Below are 15672 nucleotides of genomic sequence, written 5' to 3' on the forward strand. Positions count from 1 at the left end.
GAAAGGGAACACAGCCCTCCACATTGCCTCTCTGGCCGGACAGGCAGACGTAGTGAAGATGCTGGTGAAGCAGGGAGCAGAAATTAACTCTCAGTCTCAGGTAAGAGATACAGTACCAAGGCGGAAGCTATCTTGCTTTCGTCTCTAATCCCTGCCAACTGATCAGGATTGCTGTGGACATACCTGGCTATGAACATACCTGTGGACATATGGGCTAAGCGCATAACCTCTTACTGTGCGGTGTGCAGCCAGTCATATTGATGTTGTATTGATTGATGCTATACAAAATGGTGTCTTCCCAAAATGATGTTACCTGTACAGTTGTTGTTGTTGTTGTTGTTGGGCTCTAAGATCGAACGTTGCACTGTTGTATCTCCAGAATGGCTTCACTCCTCTGTACATGGCTGCTCAGGAGAACCATATAGATGTGGTACGTTACCTTCTGGAGAACGGAGGTAACCAGGGCACCGCCACAGAGGTGAGGACGGGGCGTGTCTTTATGGCAGTCGTACGGTTAAAGTCACATTTTTACATAAATACCAAGATGTTACCAACACCGACCATTTTGAACAATTTGTTCTGTTTTGAATAATTACATATCAACTCTATCCATCCCCATTGTTTGTCTGTGGCTATGCTAACCTTCTCCCTCCTCCAGGATGGCTTCACCCCCCTGGCCATCGCTCTCCAGCAGGGCCACAACCAGGTGGTGTCCGTCCTGCTGGAGAACGACACCAAGGGCAAGGTGCGGCTGCCCGCCCTGCACATCGCCGCCCGCAAGGACGACACCAAGTCAGCAGCGCTGCTCCTCCAGAACGACCACAACGCCGACGTCCAGTCCAAGGTACGGCCGGAGGGGAGGGGCTTACTGGTTGACAGGCATCTGTGTCATTGGGTTAGCTTATGTCTGTGGTGCTAGGACCATGTGTTGTTAATGGTGCAAGCCTGTAAGGAAATATAATACAGTGTGTTACAGTTTAGTTTGTCAGCACTTTGTGGTGTATGGTATAAATAAGAACACTTTTTAATAGCAAATGGTGTAAGGAGAATGCATCAGTGTTGACATTACTTCCTGTCCGACTGTCTGTGGTGTTTACCAGTAGTTAGTTGTCTGTCTGTCTGTCTGTCTGTCTGTCTGTCTGTCTGTCTGTCTGTCTGTCTGTCTCTCTCTCTCTCTCTCTCCCCCATCACTCGCTACCTCCGTGTTTTTGTCTAGCACTGTATGGAGTGTGCTATTGTCCACAGGTCGTATTGTTGAATATCATAAGAGGATAAAACATAACATCGTATTTCCAATGTGGTCCTCGGTGTAGGATAATAACAGGAGTGAAAACTAGCAGTGTTGTGGTTCACCAGGTCGTCAACAGCCCCGCGCTGTAAACACATGGCACACCAGTTATAATTGATGTTGTCATGACATGCTGTTTGCAGCTCAGCTGTTTTCATGAAATACTCTTCACCATGAGCCACAGGGGAGACCCAGAGGACGGTGGATGAAGAGTGCAGCATGCCAACACACTCACATAAACTCACACACACACCCACTATTGCACACACACCCACTATCACACACTATGGCTGCATTTACACAGGTAGCCCAATTCAGATATTCTTTCCACTAATTGGTCTTTTGACCAATCACGTCAGATCTTTTCACATCAGATATTTTTCAGAGCTGATCTAATTCATCGAAAGACCATTTAGTGAAAAAATTATAAACGCAAACATGAAAGTCGTCCTGAATTTTACCTGAATTAGTTTGAAAATAACCACCATCTTAAAGTCTGACTTTGAATTGTAAAAACACTATAAATTTGCAACTCTCTTGTGAGTTTGGCCTTGTGGCACAAAATGGCTGCCATGCATCACTGTGGCCTGTTGCATAGCGACAGTAAGGCCTGCTCATAGATAATAGTATTGTGTACAGTCCATGGGATTGCTTCCCTCATTGTAAAACATCTGAAGGTTTTTGGATGAAAAGATACTATAAAGCATACACAGTTTAGCGATAAAGCAGTTTTTTTAAAGAGAATCATACCACTCTAGCCACGTTGCCAGTATTCTTTGTACTGCGTAACTACCCTGAGCTCTGAACGTCTGTACGACTGTGTGTGAAATATCTCAAGTCTTTCCCTTCCTCGTCTCCACTGCTTCAGATGATGGTCAATAGGACTACGGAGGTATAACCACTATGTCTACCACTCCAACCGTGACCATAAAACACATCACTTTTCTGTTTTGTCTTTATTTCCCTCACGTCTATAGCATTGCACGGTGGCAAATAGCCGCGGGTCTTTTGATTTTGTTCTGTAATGCTAATTATAAACTGGGTGGTTCAAGCTCTGAATGCTGATTGGCTGACTGCCATGGTATATCAGACCGTATACCATGGGTATGACAAAACGTTTTATTTTACTGCTAGAATCACATTGGTATCCAGTTTATAATAGCAATAAGCGACCTATGGGTTTGTGGTATTTGGCCAATATACCACGGCTAAGGGCTGTGTCCAGGCACTCCACATTGCATCGTGTTTAAGAACAGCCCTTAGCTGTGGTATATTGGCCATATACCACACCCCCCAGGCCTTAAGTACGCATGGCTATATTTTTTTTCACGCCTCAATAGTTTGTCTTTCAGTTATAAAATGATGTTATAAAAAATCTGTTAATTTTTTACTTTGTGCGTACTTTTGACTTCCTTTCTATTTTGATTGTTTGAGTTTCTGTAGTTGTATTGATGCTATGACAATCTCAGCAAGCTTGATTACTGAAAACCTCCAATACATTTCACCTCTAATACAAAACATTTCACACAAAGATGATAGACTTTTCATAATGATGAATAATGCTTTTTGACAGGGTGTTTGTTAACATATATAACACCTTTATGTTGTGTTGCACGCCATCTATTTATATTTTCCATGCACTATCAACTAAATTGATGTTATTTGACAAAACACAACATTTTGAATTGTTATAATGAGGTCAGTAGTGTCACATTTTTATAATTACAAGGAGCTTGAGATTAGATAAAGAAATATATCAATCCAAAAATATGTACATTATTCTTGCATTCAAACATGTTTTTCATACAGTATATTATACTCCCCAGTGCAATGTCATGATATTACATCAATCCCAAAGTATCCAGGTGCTTTGCAGGTGGTTTGCAGGACCAATAGCATGATGCATCGTGTCTCTTAATTTGCACCATTATCATCGATCAGCTTTAAATGTGTCATTTTGAATCATCGCGTAGTCCACAATTCTTCACACTTTTGTAAATAATGTTTTCACATTAAATCGGACCGTGACTTTCAGAATGGAAAGGTAAGCCAAGAATTTCACAATACTCCCACCTGCTTTGATTTCTCTCTGATTTTCTCTGAATTCCTAACATGACAATATGCAGTACAATTCCATAGTGCACTTTGGTGTTGATAAAAAATAGTCATGTTTAAAAAAATAAAAAAATAATAATTACATTTTCTTCTCTGTCCTGTAAATGTGTGCTTAACTAATACTGTATCAGTTGTTTGGTTGATATTAACAGTCTGTAACTAATGTAGGTGTATTTGGTTTTTATTTCCTTCATTTATGAATTATTATTATTTCTTTATTATTTCTTTAAACGTAGACACTATTGTTTCTATTTTGTTCTGACTGTAGGATCCCCAGTTGCATGGCGGAGATCTTTCTGAGTGTGTGTTTGTGTGTATGCGTACACTACGGAATGTGTGTGTACGTGCGTCATCGAATCATGATTTTCTGGAACTGAATTTTATGATTTCTTTCCTTCCCTTCATCTCTTGGGTTTCCTCCCTCTTCATTTAAAAAAAAATATATTTTGACTATTCATTTCCTTTTCTTTATTTTTTTGTTGACGTGATGCGACTGCTGCATGCTGGGATGGTGGAGGTCAAGGGTGAAGGGTCAGATTATGGGGTCATGAATGAGGCTACTATCTAACCCACTCTGTCTCTCTCCCTCCCGCTCTCTGTGTCCGCTCCCCTGTGTTACAGAGTGGATTCACGCCACTGCATATCGCTGCCCACTATGGAAACGTGAACGTGTCCACATTACTGCTGAACCGTGGGGCGGCTGTGGACTTCACAGCCAGGGTGAGTAGTGTACCATTACCTCTACCTTCTGATCTGGAGTTAGCTGTGCCTCCATTGTGCCACAAGGTCCTGGGCACTGAATAATATAGACCTTTACTGGGACTAGTGCACAGTTTGTAGGTAATAGGAAGGGCTACCCACACACTCTGCCAACCCTGCACAGAGTCCAAGAGCCATAAACAACAGGAGACTTTAAAATACGTACACACACGCTCTGAGCGAGTAGAGTGTACTGCTCTTTAGGAACCCACAGTCTGCTAATTATATGCTTTCTAGGACAATGACGCCTCAGAACTTCCCCTTTTCTCTGAATTATCATGTCAGTGTCTCCATCAGTCACTCAAGGGAAGACGTACTGTACTGTACAACCACTCAGACAGAAGTGAGGAACCAGGGGAATGGGAGAAAGCCTGTCTTTTTTAGGAGTTGAGACTCAAAGGCAGAGATAGGGACAGTGTTCTGTTCAAGCTGAAAGGTTACTTTAAGGTCACAGACTCAAGCGGTACTCTTCTTAACTCTCAGACTGTGTGTGTGCGTGCGTGTGTGTGTGTGTGTGTGTGTGTGTGCGCGCGCACGTGTGTGTGTGTGCATGTGGGTGTGTGTGTGTGTGTGTGTGTGAGAATCCTTTAATTTGCAGAAACGTAACACTCAAAACCCCTGTCATTTCTGCTATGTCACACTTTCTCAGGTGTTTTTAGTCACAGTCATCCTCACAAGCTGTGTCCCGCAGTGTTTTGGGCCAGGCGATCAGCTTTCACATTGTCAGGATTTCACAGACAGCAGAGGTGTGGCCAGACGCCATGACAACAGAACACATCCTAAGAGGATGAATGAACAGGAAGCCATTGTCAGCAATTCAATTCAATTAAAACTTTGTTGTCTCAGCAGGGAAATTCATTGAGGCATATTAGAAAGCATGAACTACCCCCACAGTCTGAAAAACAACATTAAACATAATAGAAACTGTGTTCTGGCCTTGTGACAACACCAATTGTATACAGTAGTATTATGGTTATATAACGGTAACTAACACACTTTTTTACATAGCGCTGTTCCGTACAATTGACCTTATTGTGCACAAAAAAACGTAATACTTCCAGGTCAACTGTAGTATGAATAACATTGTAAAGCACAATTTCTCCCCTTTCATGCTGGCCATCTCTGCATGATTGAAGAAGGCAATGAGCTCCGTCGGGTCTTTTGAAAAATGGCGGGTGGGGAAGCGAAACCTACTGCGTGATAGTGAAAGAGGGAGACATGTCTAGTTGGGAAACAGCTTTTTTTCACCCGATCTGTCCAACTTATCACCTCTAAAATGTAAATAAAACACTATAAAGAGTTTATATAATGTGTCATTACATACCTATTTGAAGGTTTGTGTCGAACTTGAATCGGGTTTTTAGGGCGGCTCTAAAGTTATCTTCAGAAGTAAACAGCGGCTGTCGCGGCTTTTGAGAGTCATGATGGCTTGCGGTGACGACGCAAATAATGAATGCATTCAGTTGTACAATTGGCTAGTTATCCCCCCTGACCCCTTACCTTGTCCCTGTCCTTGTCCCTGTCCCTGTCCCTCACCCTGTCCCTGTCCCTCACCCTGTCCCTGTCCCTCACCCTGTCCCTGTCCCTTTCTTGTTTTTAACCTGCGAGAGAAGCACCACACCTGGTGGAGAGAGGCTGTACGACACAGAATGAGTTGCATAATGAGTCCTCTACGTTATGTCATGACACGTCACCATTTAACGTACAGCGTCAGAGGGGTCCGTTTTTTTCTAACTTTTCTCCAATACTATCGGGCCATTACCATGTCAGTCAACGCTTGAATAGAAACGTAGGTCACACCCCGGATGTTGATGCCAACACAGTCGCTACAGTCCCAGTAGTTTTCATTGCAGCCTCGTTTGAATGCCGCGGATGTGCAAATTTGTGCGGAATGGGGTTAGTCACCGTTACCATTTAGATTTTAATGTGTCTTCCGTTGTGTTCTATGTGTTTCAGAATGGGATCACTCCCCTCCACGTGGCCTCCAAGCGTGGTAACACTAACATGGTGCGCCTCCTACTGGACAGGGGGTCTCAGATCGACGCTAAGACTAGGGTAAGTCCACGCACGCACACACACACACAAACACGCACACATACATACAGTACACTCAAAGAGTTACTAAACCCAGATGCACAACATCCCGAGACTTCTGGGAATGCTTGTGAAACAGACCAAACAGACCCGATTGGGGTTTGGGGTTGGTTCTTAATTTTCTGGAAATATAAAAGGCACAACCTAAATTGGAGTCAATGTCTTAAGTAATTGAACGTGTTATAACTCCAACCTCGTGAACGTGACAAACTGACACCTTTTCCTTTGGGTCAAGATCAACCTTTGATTTGTGCCTTTGATTTGATGGCCTGCACATGCTCAGTTCGGCGGGCATGACGACCGTTAGACCCGATGAGCTAAGTTAGCCAACGTCGCCATGCCATCACATACAAGCGTGATCAGAGATTTCTATTGGAGAAGCAGTTTCTAGTATCTTCATACTGTACTGTCTTTGGTACACACACACACATATATGAGTCTCTGTGTGTGTGTGTGTGTGTGTGTGTGTGTGTGTGTGTGTGTGTGTGTGTGTGTGTGTGTGTGTGTGTGTGTGTGTGTGTGTGTGTACTGTATGTAGGATGTATTGATCAGTATGAGAGAGGGTCAGTGAGTGTGTACTGTATGGGGGATGTATTGATCAGTATGAGAGAGGGTCAGATAGTGTGTACTGTATGGGGGATGTATTGATCAGTATGAGAGAGGGTCAGTGAGTGTGTACTGTATGGGGGATGTATTGATCAGTATGAGAGAGGGTCAGTGAGTGTGTACTGTATGTAGGATGTATTGATCAGTATGAGAGAGGGTCAGTGAGTGTGTACTGTATGGGGGATGTATTGATCAGTATGAGAGAGGGTCAGTGAGTGTGTACTGTATGTAGGATGTGTTGATCAGTATGAGAGAGGGTCAGATAGTGTGTACTGTATGGGGGATGTATTGATCAGTATGAGAGAGGGTCAGTGAGTGTGTACTGTATGGGGGATGTATTGATCAGTATGAGAGAGGGTCAGTGAGTGTGTACTGTATGGGGGATGTATTGATCAGTATGAGAGAGGGTCAGTGAGTGTGTACTGTATGGGGGATGTATTGATCAGTATGAGAGAGGGTCAGTGAGTGTGTACTGTATGGGGGATGTATTGATCAGTATGAGAGAGGGTCAGTGAGTGTGTACTGTATGGGGGATGTATTGATCAGTATGAGAGAGGGTCAGTGAGTGTGTACTGTATGTAGGATGTATTGATCAGTATGAGAGAGGGTCAGATAGTGTGTACTGTATGGGGGATGTATTGATCAGTATGAGAGAGGGTCAGTGAGTGTGTACTGTATGGGGGATGTATTGATCAGTATGAGAGAGGGTCAGTGAGTGTGTACTGTATGGGGGATGTATTGATCAGTATGAGAGAGGGTCAGTGAGTGTGTACTGTATGGGGGATGTATTGATCAGTATGAGAGAGGGTCAGTGAGTGTGTACTGTATGGGGGATGTATTGATCAGTATGAGAGAGGGTCAGTGAGTGTGTACTGTATGGGGGATGTATTGATCAGTATGAGAGAGGGTCAGTGAGTGTGTACTGTATGTAGGATGTATTGATCAGTATGAGAGAGGGTCAGTGAGTGTGTACTGTATGTAGGATGTATTGATCAGTATGAGAGAGGGTCAGATAGTGTGTACTGTATGGGGGATGTATTGATCAGTATGAGAGAGGGTCAGATAGTGTGTACTGTATGTAGGATGTATTGATCAGTATGAGAGAGGGTCAGTGAGTGTGTACTGTATGGGGGATGTATTGATCAGTATGAGAGAGGGTCAGTGAGTGTGTACTGTATGGGGGATGTATTGATCAGTATGAGAGAGGGTCAGTGAGTGTGTACTGTATGGGGGATGTATTGATCAGTATGAGAGAGGGTCAGTGAGTGTGTACTGTATGGGGGATGTATTGATCAGTATGAGAGAGGGTCAGTGAGTGTGTACTGTATGGGGGATGTATTGATCAGTATGAGAGAGGGTCAGTGAGTGTGTACTGTATGGGGGATGTATTGATCAGTATGAGAGAGGGTCAGTGAGTGTGTACTGTATGGGGGATGTATTGATCAGTATGAGAGAGGGTCAGTGAGTGTGTACTGTATGTAGGATGTATTGATCAGTATGAGATAGGGTCAGTGAGTGTGTACTGTATGTAGGATGTATTGATCAGTATGAGAGAGGGTCTGTAACGGTTGTCCTCCTCCTCTTCGTCCGAAGAGGAGGAGTAGGGATTGGACCAAAGCGCAGCGTTGTTATATGACATGATGATATTTATTAAAGTAAAGACGAACTTACATATACATGAAGAACGCATGAACAGGTACAGACTACATAAATAAACGAACAAACGAAACAGTCCCGTGTGGTGCACAGACACAGACACGGAAGACAACCACCCACAAACAAACAGTGTGAACAACCTACCTTAATATGGTTCTCAATCAGAGGAAACGTAAAACACCTGTCCCTGATTGAGAACCATATCAGGCTAAATGACAATGAACCTAAACATAGAAACACATAACATAGAATGCCCACCCCAACTCACGCCCTGACCAACTAAACACATACAAAAACAAGAGAAAACAGGTCAGGAACGTAACAGGGTCAGTGAGTGTGTACTGTATGTTGGTGTACTGTGTCGTGTCTTTGGCTATGCCAGATTAAGTGATATGACATGCTATTCTATAAAATCCTTTCTCCGTAATTAATATTACCTGATTGAGCTAATCATGTAAATGTAATTAACTAGAAAGTCGGGGTCCCACGAAAGAGTGTTTATAGAGCTGTTATCTTCCGAATAAACTCTTAAAGACCTAGTAATATTTTACATCAATAGCAGTCAATATTAATCGTCACCTTATTTCAGTCTCATCTGAAAGTTGTAAATTCTTGGTTATCTTCACGAACCCTGGCTAACAAGTTGAATCAGCAATACAAAATTGGGTTTAATTATTTATTTACTAAATACCTAACTAATCACACAGAATTACATATACACAGAATGAATCATACATTCATTACAAATTATGTCATAAAGGAAAACGTCCCTTGCGGACGGAAACAGATATGACAGCTGGTTACACAAAGGAAAGGAGGTTGGGTTTGAGTGAAAGAGCGGGAAGACTGAGGAACAAAAGGAGAACCCATGCTATCATAAATACAGTATCTTATGCATTCTAAATTACCGCCCATTTGGGAAAGGAAAATACAATAAACATTTACTCTGAGCTGCGCTTCGGTAGGTTGGTCGTAGATGCTGGCCGTGTTGGCCAACAGAGATCTTCCTGTCCTCAGAAGAATGTCTCTGGTGGTAAACTGGATACGTTGTAGTATCGTCGTTGTGTGTTAGACTGGATACGTCGTCCGTCCTTTCCTATCCTACGTTTACAGCTGCTGTTGCTAACTCAACGGCTAGGAGGTATCACTTCTGTCGTGAATAAGAGTTCAAAGTTCATACCATTCGCAACCAAAGCTCACGCTGAGGTTGGCTTCATTCTGTAGATATTATCTGAATCCTTCTGACATCAGACCGTCGTCCTAATGTACCCGGAACCGAAGGTTACATTTTCGTCAAGGGCTTATATAGTGGAGGGAGAGAAGGGTGTGTTTCATAGTTTATAACCCATGTCTCTTCACAGGGGCGGGCCACTGATGGAGCAGAGCTTTAATCTTATGAAAACCCAATTATCTCATTTGGAAGCTAAAACAACATTTAATCTTTTCACAAATAGTTTCATATTCAAACATTTAAATTGCACAACAATTCCATGTGAATCTGATAACTAGAATGTGTAGACTTTCCCAGAGACAGTTTATGTCGTCCTGTCATCAGTCATAATGTCTCAGAACTGACATCATATTCATTAAGTACCAACGCATATTTTCAACTGGTTCTATTACCGAAATATGGTTCCTTTCCCCCCACCGTTTGATGTTCCCAGATTCTCTATGTTTAACAAAGGCTATTCAAGAGTCCTTCAGTAGAGTCAAGAGAGAGAGGGGAGAAAGGTATTTATGGGGGGGTCATAAACCTTACCCACAGGCCAAGGTCATGACAACTGCATAGCTGCTGGATGTGTGTGTGTGTGTGTGAGTGAGAGCTGCAGATCAATGTATTTACAGCTACCCCACTAGAGAATAACTTGCTGAGCCTTAACACCCTCCATTTTGACCCGCTGTTATTCCTGTGTTCTTGGCCGTTTTGCTGCTCAGTCAGCTTAATGAATTAATTTAGGACAAAAACCACTCTCCCTCCTCTCTCAATCACTCCATCACTATAGCTCCCTCAGGTAGCCTGACAATCAATCCATATTTTGTGTCAGAAAACGTCCTTTTTTAAATAATGCGATAATGCGATATATTTGTGTCTATTACCAAGGTATTGAATCCTTTTATATAACGGTTGGGTCTAATCCTGAATGCTGAGTGGTTAAAACTGCATTCCAGCCTGTGTCTATTCCACAAGTTACCACCACAAGTTACCACCATACAACAGGTGTAGACCTTACAGTGAAATTCTTACTTACAAGCCCTTAACCAACAATGCAGTTTTAAGAAAATACCCCCAAAAAGTAAGAGATAAGAATAACAAATAATTAAAGAGCAGCAGTAAATAACAATAGCGAGACTATATACAGGGGTACCGGGTCAGAGTCAATGTGCGGGGACACCGGTGTAGTGGTAATTGAGGTAATATGTATTAAAGTTATTAAAGTGACTTTGCATAGATAACAACAGAGAGTAGCAGCAGTGTAGAATGGGGTGGGGGGGCAATGGAAATAGTCTGGGTAGCCATTTGATTAGATGTTCAGGAGTCTTATGGCTTGCGGGAAGAAGCTGTTTAGAAGCCTCTTGGACCTAGATTTTGGTTGCTCTGGTACTGCTTGTCATGCTGTAGCAGAGAGAACAGTCTGTGACTAGGGTGGCTGGAGTCTTTGACAATTTTTAGGGCCTTCCTCTGACACTGCCTGGTATAGAGGTCATGGATGGCATGAAGCTTGGTCCTGGTGATGTACTGGGCCGTACGCACTACCCTCTGTAGTGCCTTGCGGTCGGAGGCCGAGCAGTTGCCATACCAGGCAGTGATGTAACCCGTCAGGATGCTCTCGATGGTGCAGCTGTAAAACATTTTGAGGATCTGAGGACCCATGCCAAATCTTTTCAGTCTCCTGAGGGGGAAAAGGTTTTGTTGTGCCCTCTTCACGACTGTCTTGGTGTGCTTGGACCATGTTACAGACAGACAGGCAGCGTTTCTCAGCCTGTCGAAATCATGAATCAGCTGGCATCATTTTTATGGATATATACAAAGAAATATCAATAGAAAACAGGTCAAACAAAATGAAGTGCAGCTAGTTCTCAGTCTTTCCAGCTTCAGTTTGAAGTGATTGTGTTAGCTGTGTTGTTGGCTGATCCTCTGAACAACAGTGTCCTGACGAGTGAGCACATTTTCTATGCCAGGTGAAATCGTGCCTCATTAGCTCATTGTTATGGATGTATCCAAATACATGTCACTAGAAAACAGCTTAAACAAATGCCAAAGCAGCTACTTTGTTGTTATTCTGGCTGCCCTGTTTGACGTGACTGTAAGTTAGCCGTAGTTGGCTTGCTAGCGAAGGGATAAGAACGTTGCCAGCCAGTATGGCAATGGAACATTTAGAACCAACGACTGGATAGATATGAAACAAAAAGACTGAACGTCTCTTGCAACCGAACCGATAGAAGGAACGACACGCCGGCTTGGGTAGCAACCCTAGATTTGTATCGGGACTATATCTTGTGGAAGGATGAAATAGTATGAATAAATACATCAAAATAACGTTTTTTTATGAAAATATGTCAATCATTATTTGAATATGTCGGTAACCCGTTGGTAACCCATTGTCACGCCCTGGCCTTATTATTCTTTGTTTTCTTTATTATTTTAGTTAGGTCAGGGTGTGACATGGGTAATGTTTATGTTTTGTTGGTTTTGGGTGTTTATTTGGTAAAGGGGTTATGGGGTGTAGTAGATGGTTTTGTGTTGAGTGTATATGTCTAGCGTTGTCTATGTTGGTTAGTTATCTAGGAGAGTCTATGGTTACCTGAATGAGTTCCCAATTAGAGACAGCTGATTTCGGTTGTCTCTGATTGGGAGCCTTATTTAGGGTAGCCATAGGCTCTCATTGGTTGTGGGTAATTGTCTATGTAAGAACGTTAGTAGCCTGTATGTTTGTGCACAACGTTTGTAGCTTCACGGTCGTTTTGTTGTTTTGTTAAAGTGTTTTTGTGTCGTGTTCATCTTCGTGTTAAAATAAAAGAAGATGGCTTATTTTCCAACTGCTGCATTTTGGTCCGTTAATCCGCCACACGATCGTGACAGAATTACCCACCATCGGACCAAGCAGCGGAAAACAAAGCAACAGCAGCAATGTCAAGACTCCTGGACGTGGGAGGAAATTCTAGACGGGAGAGGACCCTGGTCACAGCCAGGGGAATATCACTGCCCCAAGGCAGAGATGGAGGCAGCACGGCGACACGGGAGGAAGCCCAAGAGACAGCACAAAAAATTTTTTGGAGGGGGGCACTTGGAGCAGTCGGCGAAGTTGAGGGGTGAGTCTGAGTGTGTCGAGGAGTTATTGGACAGATTGGAGGAGAGTGAACGAAGGGGAGATTATGAGACATTCGAAGAGTTGTTGACGAAATTGGAGGAGAGTGAAGAGAGAGAGCTGTTGGTTTGGCAGAGTATGCAATGCATTCTCCCTGAGGAGCGTATTAGCTGTCCGATGCCACCTGTGTCAGTTCCTCGTACTCAGCCTGAAACTTGTATTAAAGTTCCGGAAGATTTGATGCCGGCTATACACACCAGGTCTCCAGTACACCTTCACAACCCGGTGTGTCCTGTTCCTACTTTTTGCACTCATCCTGAGATGCATGTCCCCAGCCCGGTGCCACCAGTCCCGGCACCACGCACCAGGCCTACAGTGCGCCTCAGCCGGCAGGAGTCTGCCGTCTGCACAGCGTTGACTGAACTGCTCGTCTCCCCAGCGCCATCTGAGCCATCCGTCTCCCCAGCGCCATCTGAGCCATCCGTCTCCCCAGCGCCATCTGAGCCATCCGTCTGCAATGAGCCTGCAAAGCCGCCCGTCTGCCATGAGCCTGCAAAGCCGCCCGTCTGCCATGAGCCCACTGAGCCGTCCGCCAGACAGGAGCCGCTAGAGCCGCCAGCCAGACAGGAGCCGCTAGAGCCGTCCGTCAGACAGGATCTGCCAGAGCCGCCAACCAGACAGGATCTGCCAGAGCCGCCAACCAGACAGGATCTGCCAGAGCCGCCAACCAGACAGGATCTGCCAGAGCCGCCAACCAGACAGGATCTGCCAGAGCCGCCAACCAGACAGGATCTGCCAGAGCCGCCAACCAGACAGGATCTGCCAGAGCCGCCAACCAGACAGGAGCAGCCAGATCAGTCAGTCAGCCATGAGCAGCCAGATCCGTCAGCTAGCCATGAGCAGCCAGATCCGTCAGCTAGCCATGAGCAGCCAGATCCGTCAGCTAGCCATGAGCAGCCAGATCCGTCAGCTAGCCATGAGCAGCCAGATCCGTCAGCTAGCCATGAGCAGCCAGATCCGTCAGCTAGCCATGAGCAGCCAGATCCGTCAGCTAGCCATGAGCAGCCAGATCCGTCAGCTAGCCATGAGCAGCCAGATCCGTCAGCTAGCCATGAGCAGCCAGATCCGTCAGCCAGCCATGAGCAGCCAGATCCGTCAGCCAGCCATGAGCAGCCAGATCCGTCAGCCAGCCATGAGCAGCCAGATCCGTCAGCCAGCCATGAGCAGCCAGATCCGTTAGCCAGCCATGAGCAGCCAGATCCGTTAGCCAGCCATGAGCAGCCAGATCTGTCAGCCAGCCATGGGCCGTCCCTCAGTCCGGAGCTGCAGTCCCTCAGTCCGGAGCTGCAGTCCCTCAGTCCGGAGCTGCAGTCCCTCAGTCCGGAGCTGCCCCTTACCCTGGTGCTGCCCCTTACCCTGGTGCTGCCCCTTACCCTGGTGCTGCCCCTTACCCTGGTGCTGCCCCTTACCCTGGTGCTGCCCCTTACCCTGGTACTGCCCCTTATCCTGGTACTGCCCCTTATCCTGGTACTGCCCCTGACCCTGGTACTGCCCCTTACCCTGGTACTGGTCCTTAGTCCGGAGCTGTCCCTTAGTCCGGAACTCCCCCTTAATGCAATGGGGTTAATGTGGAGGGGGGTCGTTTGGAGGAAGCCTAGGAGGTGGTTAGGTACTGTGGTGACGTGGGGACTACGACCAGAGCCGGAGCCGCCACCGTGGAGGGGAGCCCACCCAGACCCTCCCCTAGACTGTGTATGGTGCGCCCGGAGTTCGCGCCTCAAGGGGGGGGTTATGTCACGCCCTGGCCTTATTATTCTTTGTTTTCTTTATTATTTTAGTTAGGTCAGGGTGTGACATGGGTAATGTTTATGTTTTGTTGGTTTTGGGTGTTTATTTGGTAAAGGGGTTATGGGGTGTAGTAGATGGTTTTGTGTTGAGTGTATATGTCTAGCGTTGCCTATGTTGGTTAGTTATCTAGGAGAGTCTATGGTTACCTGAATGAGTTCCCAATTAGAGACAGCTGATTTCGGTTGTCTCTGATTGGGAGCCTTATTTAGGGTAGCCATAGGCTCTCATTGGTTGTGGGTAATTGTCTATGTAAGAACGTTAGTAGCCTGTATGTTTGTGCACAACGTTTGTAGCTTCACGGTCGTTTTGTTGTTTTGTTGTTTTGTTAAAGTGTTTTTGTGTCGTGTTCATCTTCGTGTTAAAATAAAAGAAGATGGCTTATTTTCCAACTGCTGCATTTTGGTCCGTTAATCCGCCACACGATCGTGACACCCATTGTATAAAAGTAATAATTGGAAGATTTATTGTCCAGAGTTCATGTAAATATTGCATAGAAAGATAATGCAATTTGATCCTGACGTCACTATAACTTCCAATTAACTGCAGTAACTGTGTAGTAGCACGGTGGCTAGGAAAAACTCCCTAGAAAGGCCAGAACCTAGGAAGAAACCTAGAGAGGAACCAGGCTATGAGGGGTGGCCATAACAAAACATGACCAAGATGTTCAAATGTTCATAGATGACCAGCAGGGTCAAATAATAATAATCATAGTGGTTGTCGAGGGTGCAACAGATCAGCACCTCAGGAGCAAATGTCAGTTGGCTTTTCATAGCCGATTAGTTTGACATGGTAATGTATTTAACTAAGCCTTTGGTCCACTGCTAGTGGTTACTAGGCTTCCTGGGGCGGCAGGTAACCCAGTGGTTACTAGGCTACCTGGGGCGTCAGGTAACCCAGTGGTTACTAGACTACCTGGGTGGCAGGTAACCCAGTGGTTACTAAGCTACCTGGGGCGCCAGGTAACCTAGTGGTTACTAGGCTACCTGGGTGGCAGGTACC

The 15672-nt window shown here is 45.0% G+C and overlaps 1 protein-coding gene across 6 annotated transcripts in view; it reads left to right on the plus strand.

The window, feature by feature from the left end:
• Positions 1-15672, plus strand: part of LOC129865871 (ankyrin-2-like) — a 322666-nt gene that overhangs the window by 226747 nt on the left and 80247 nt on the right. For 5 of the 6 annotated variants that reach the window (XM_055938930.1, XM_055938929.1, XM_055938932.1 and 2 more), the window contains 6 exons: positions 2-100; positions 380-478; positions 659-844; positions 2157-2180; positions 4025-4123; positions 6119-6217. In XM_055938930.1, coding sequence (XP_055794905.1) covers positions 2-100; positions 380-478; positions 659-844; positions 2157-2180; positions 4025-4123; positions 6119-6217 — 606 coding nt within the window. The remainder of the gene's footprint in view (position 1; positions 101-379; positions 479-658; positions 845-2156; positions 2181-4024; positions 4124-6118; positions 6218-15672) is intronic. The other variant, XM_055938931.1, reaches the window with a different exon arrangement.

The sequence above is a fragment of the Salvelinus fontinalis genome, chromosome 11 (assembly GCF_029448725.1).
Source record: "Salvelinus fontinalis isolate EN_2023a chromosome 11, ASM2944872v1, whole genome shotgun sequence".
In the NCBI taxonomy this organism is placed as follows: Eukaryota; Metazoa; Chordata; class Actinopteri; order Salmoniformes; family Salmonidae; genus Salvelinus; species Salvelinus fontinalis.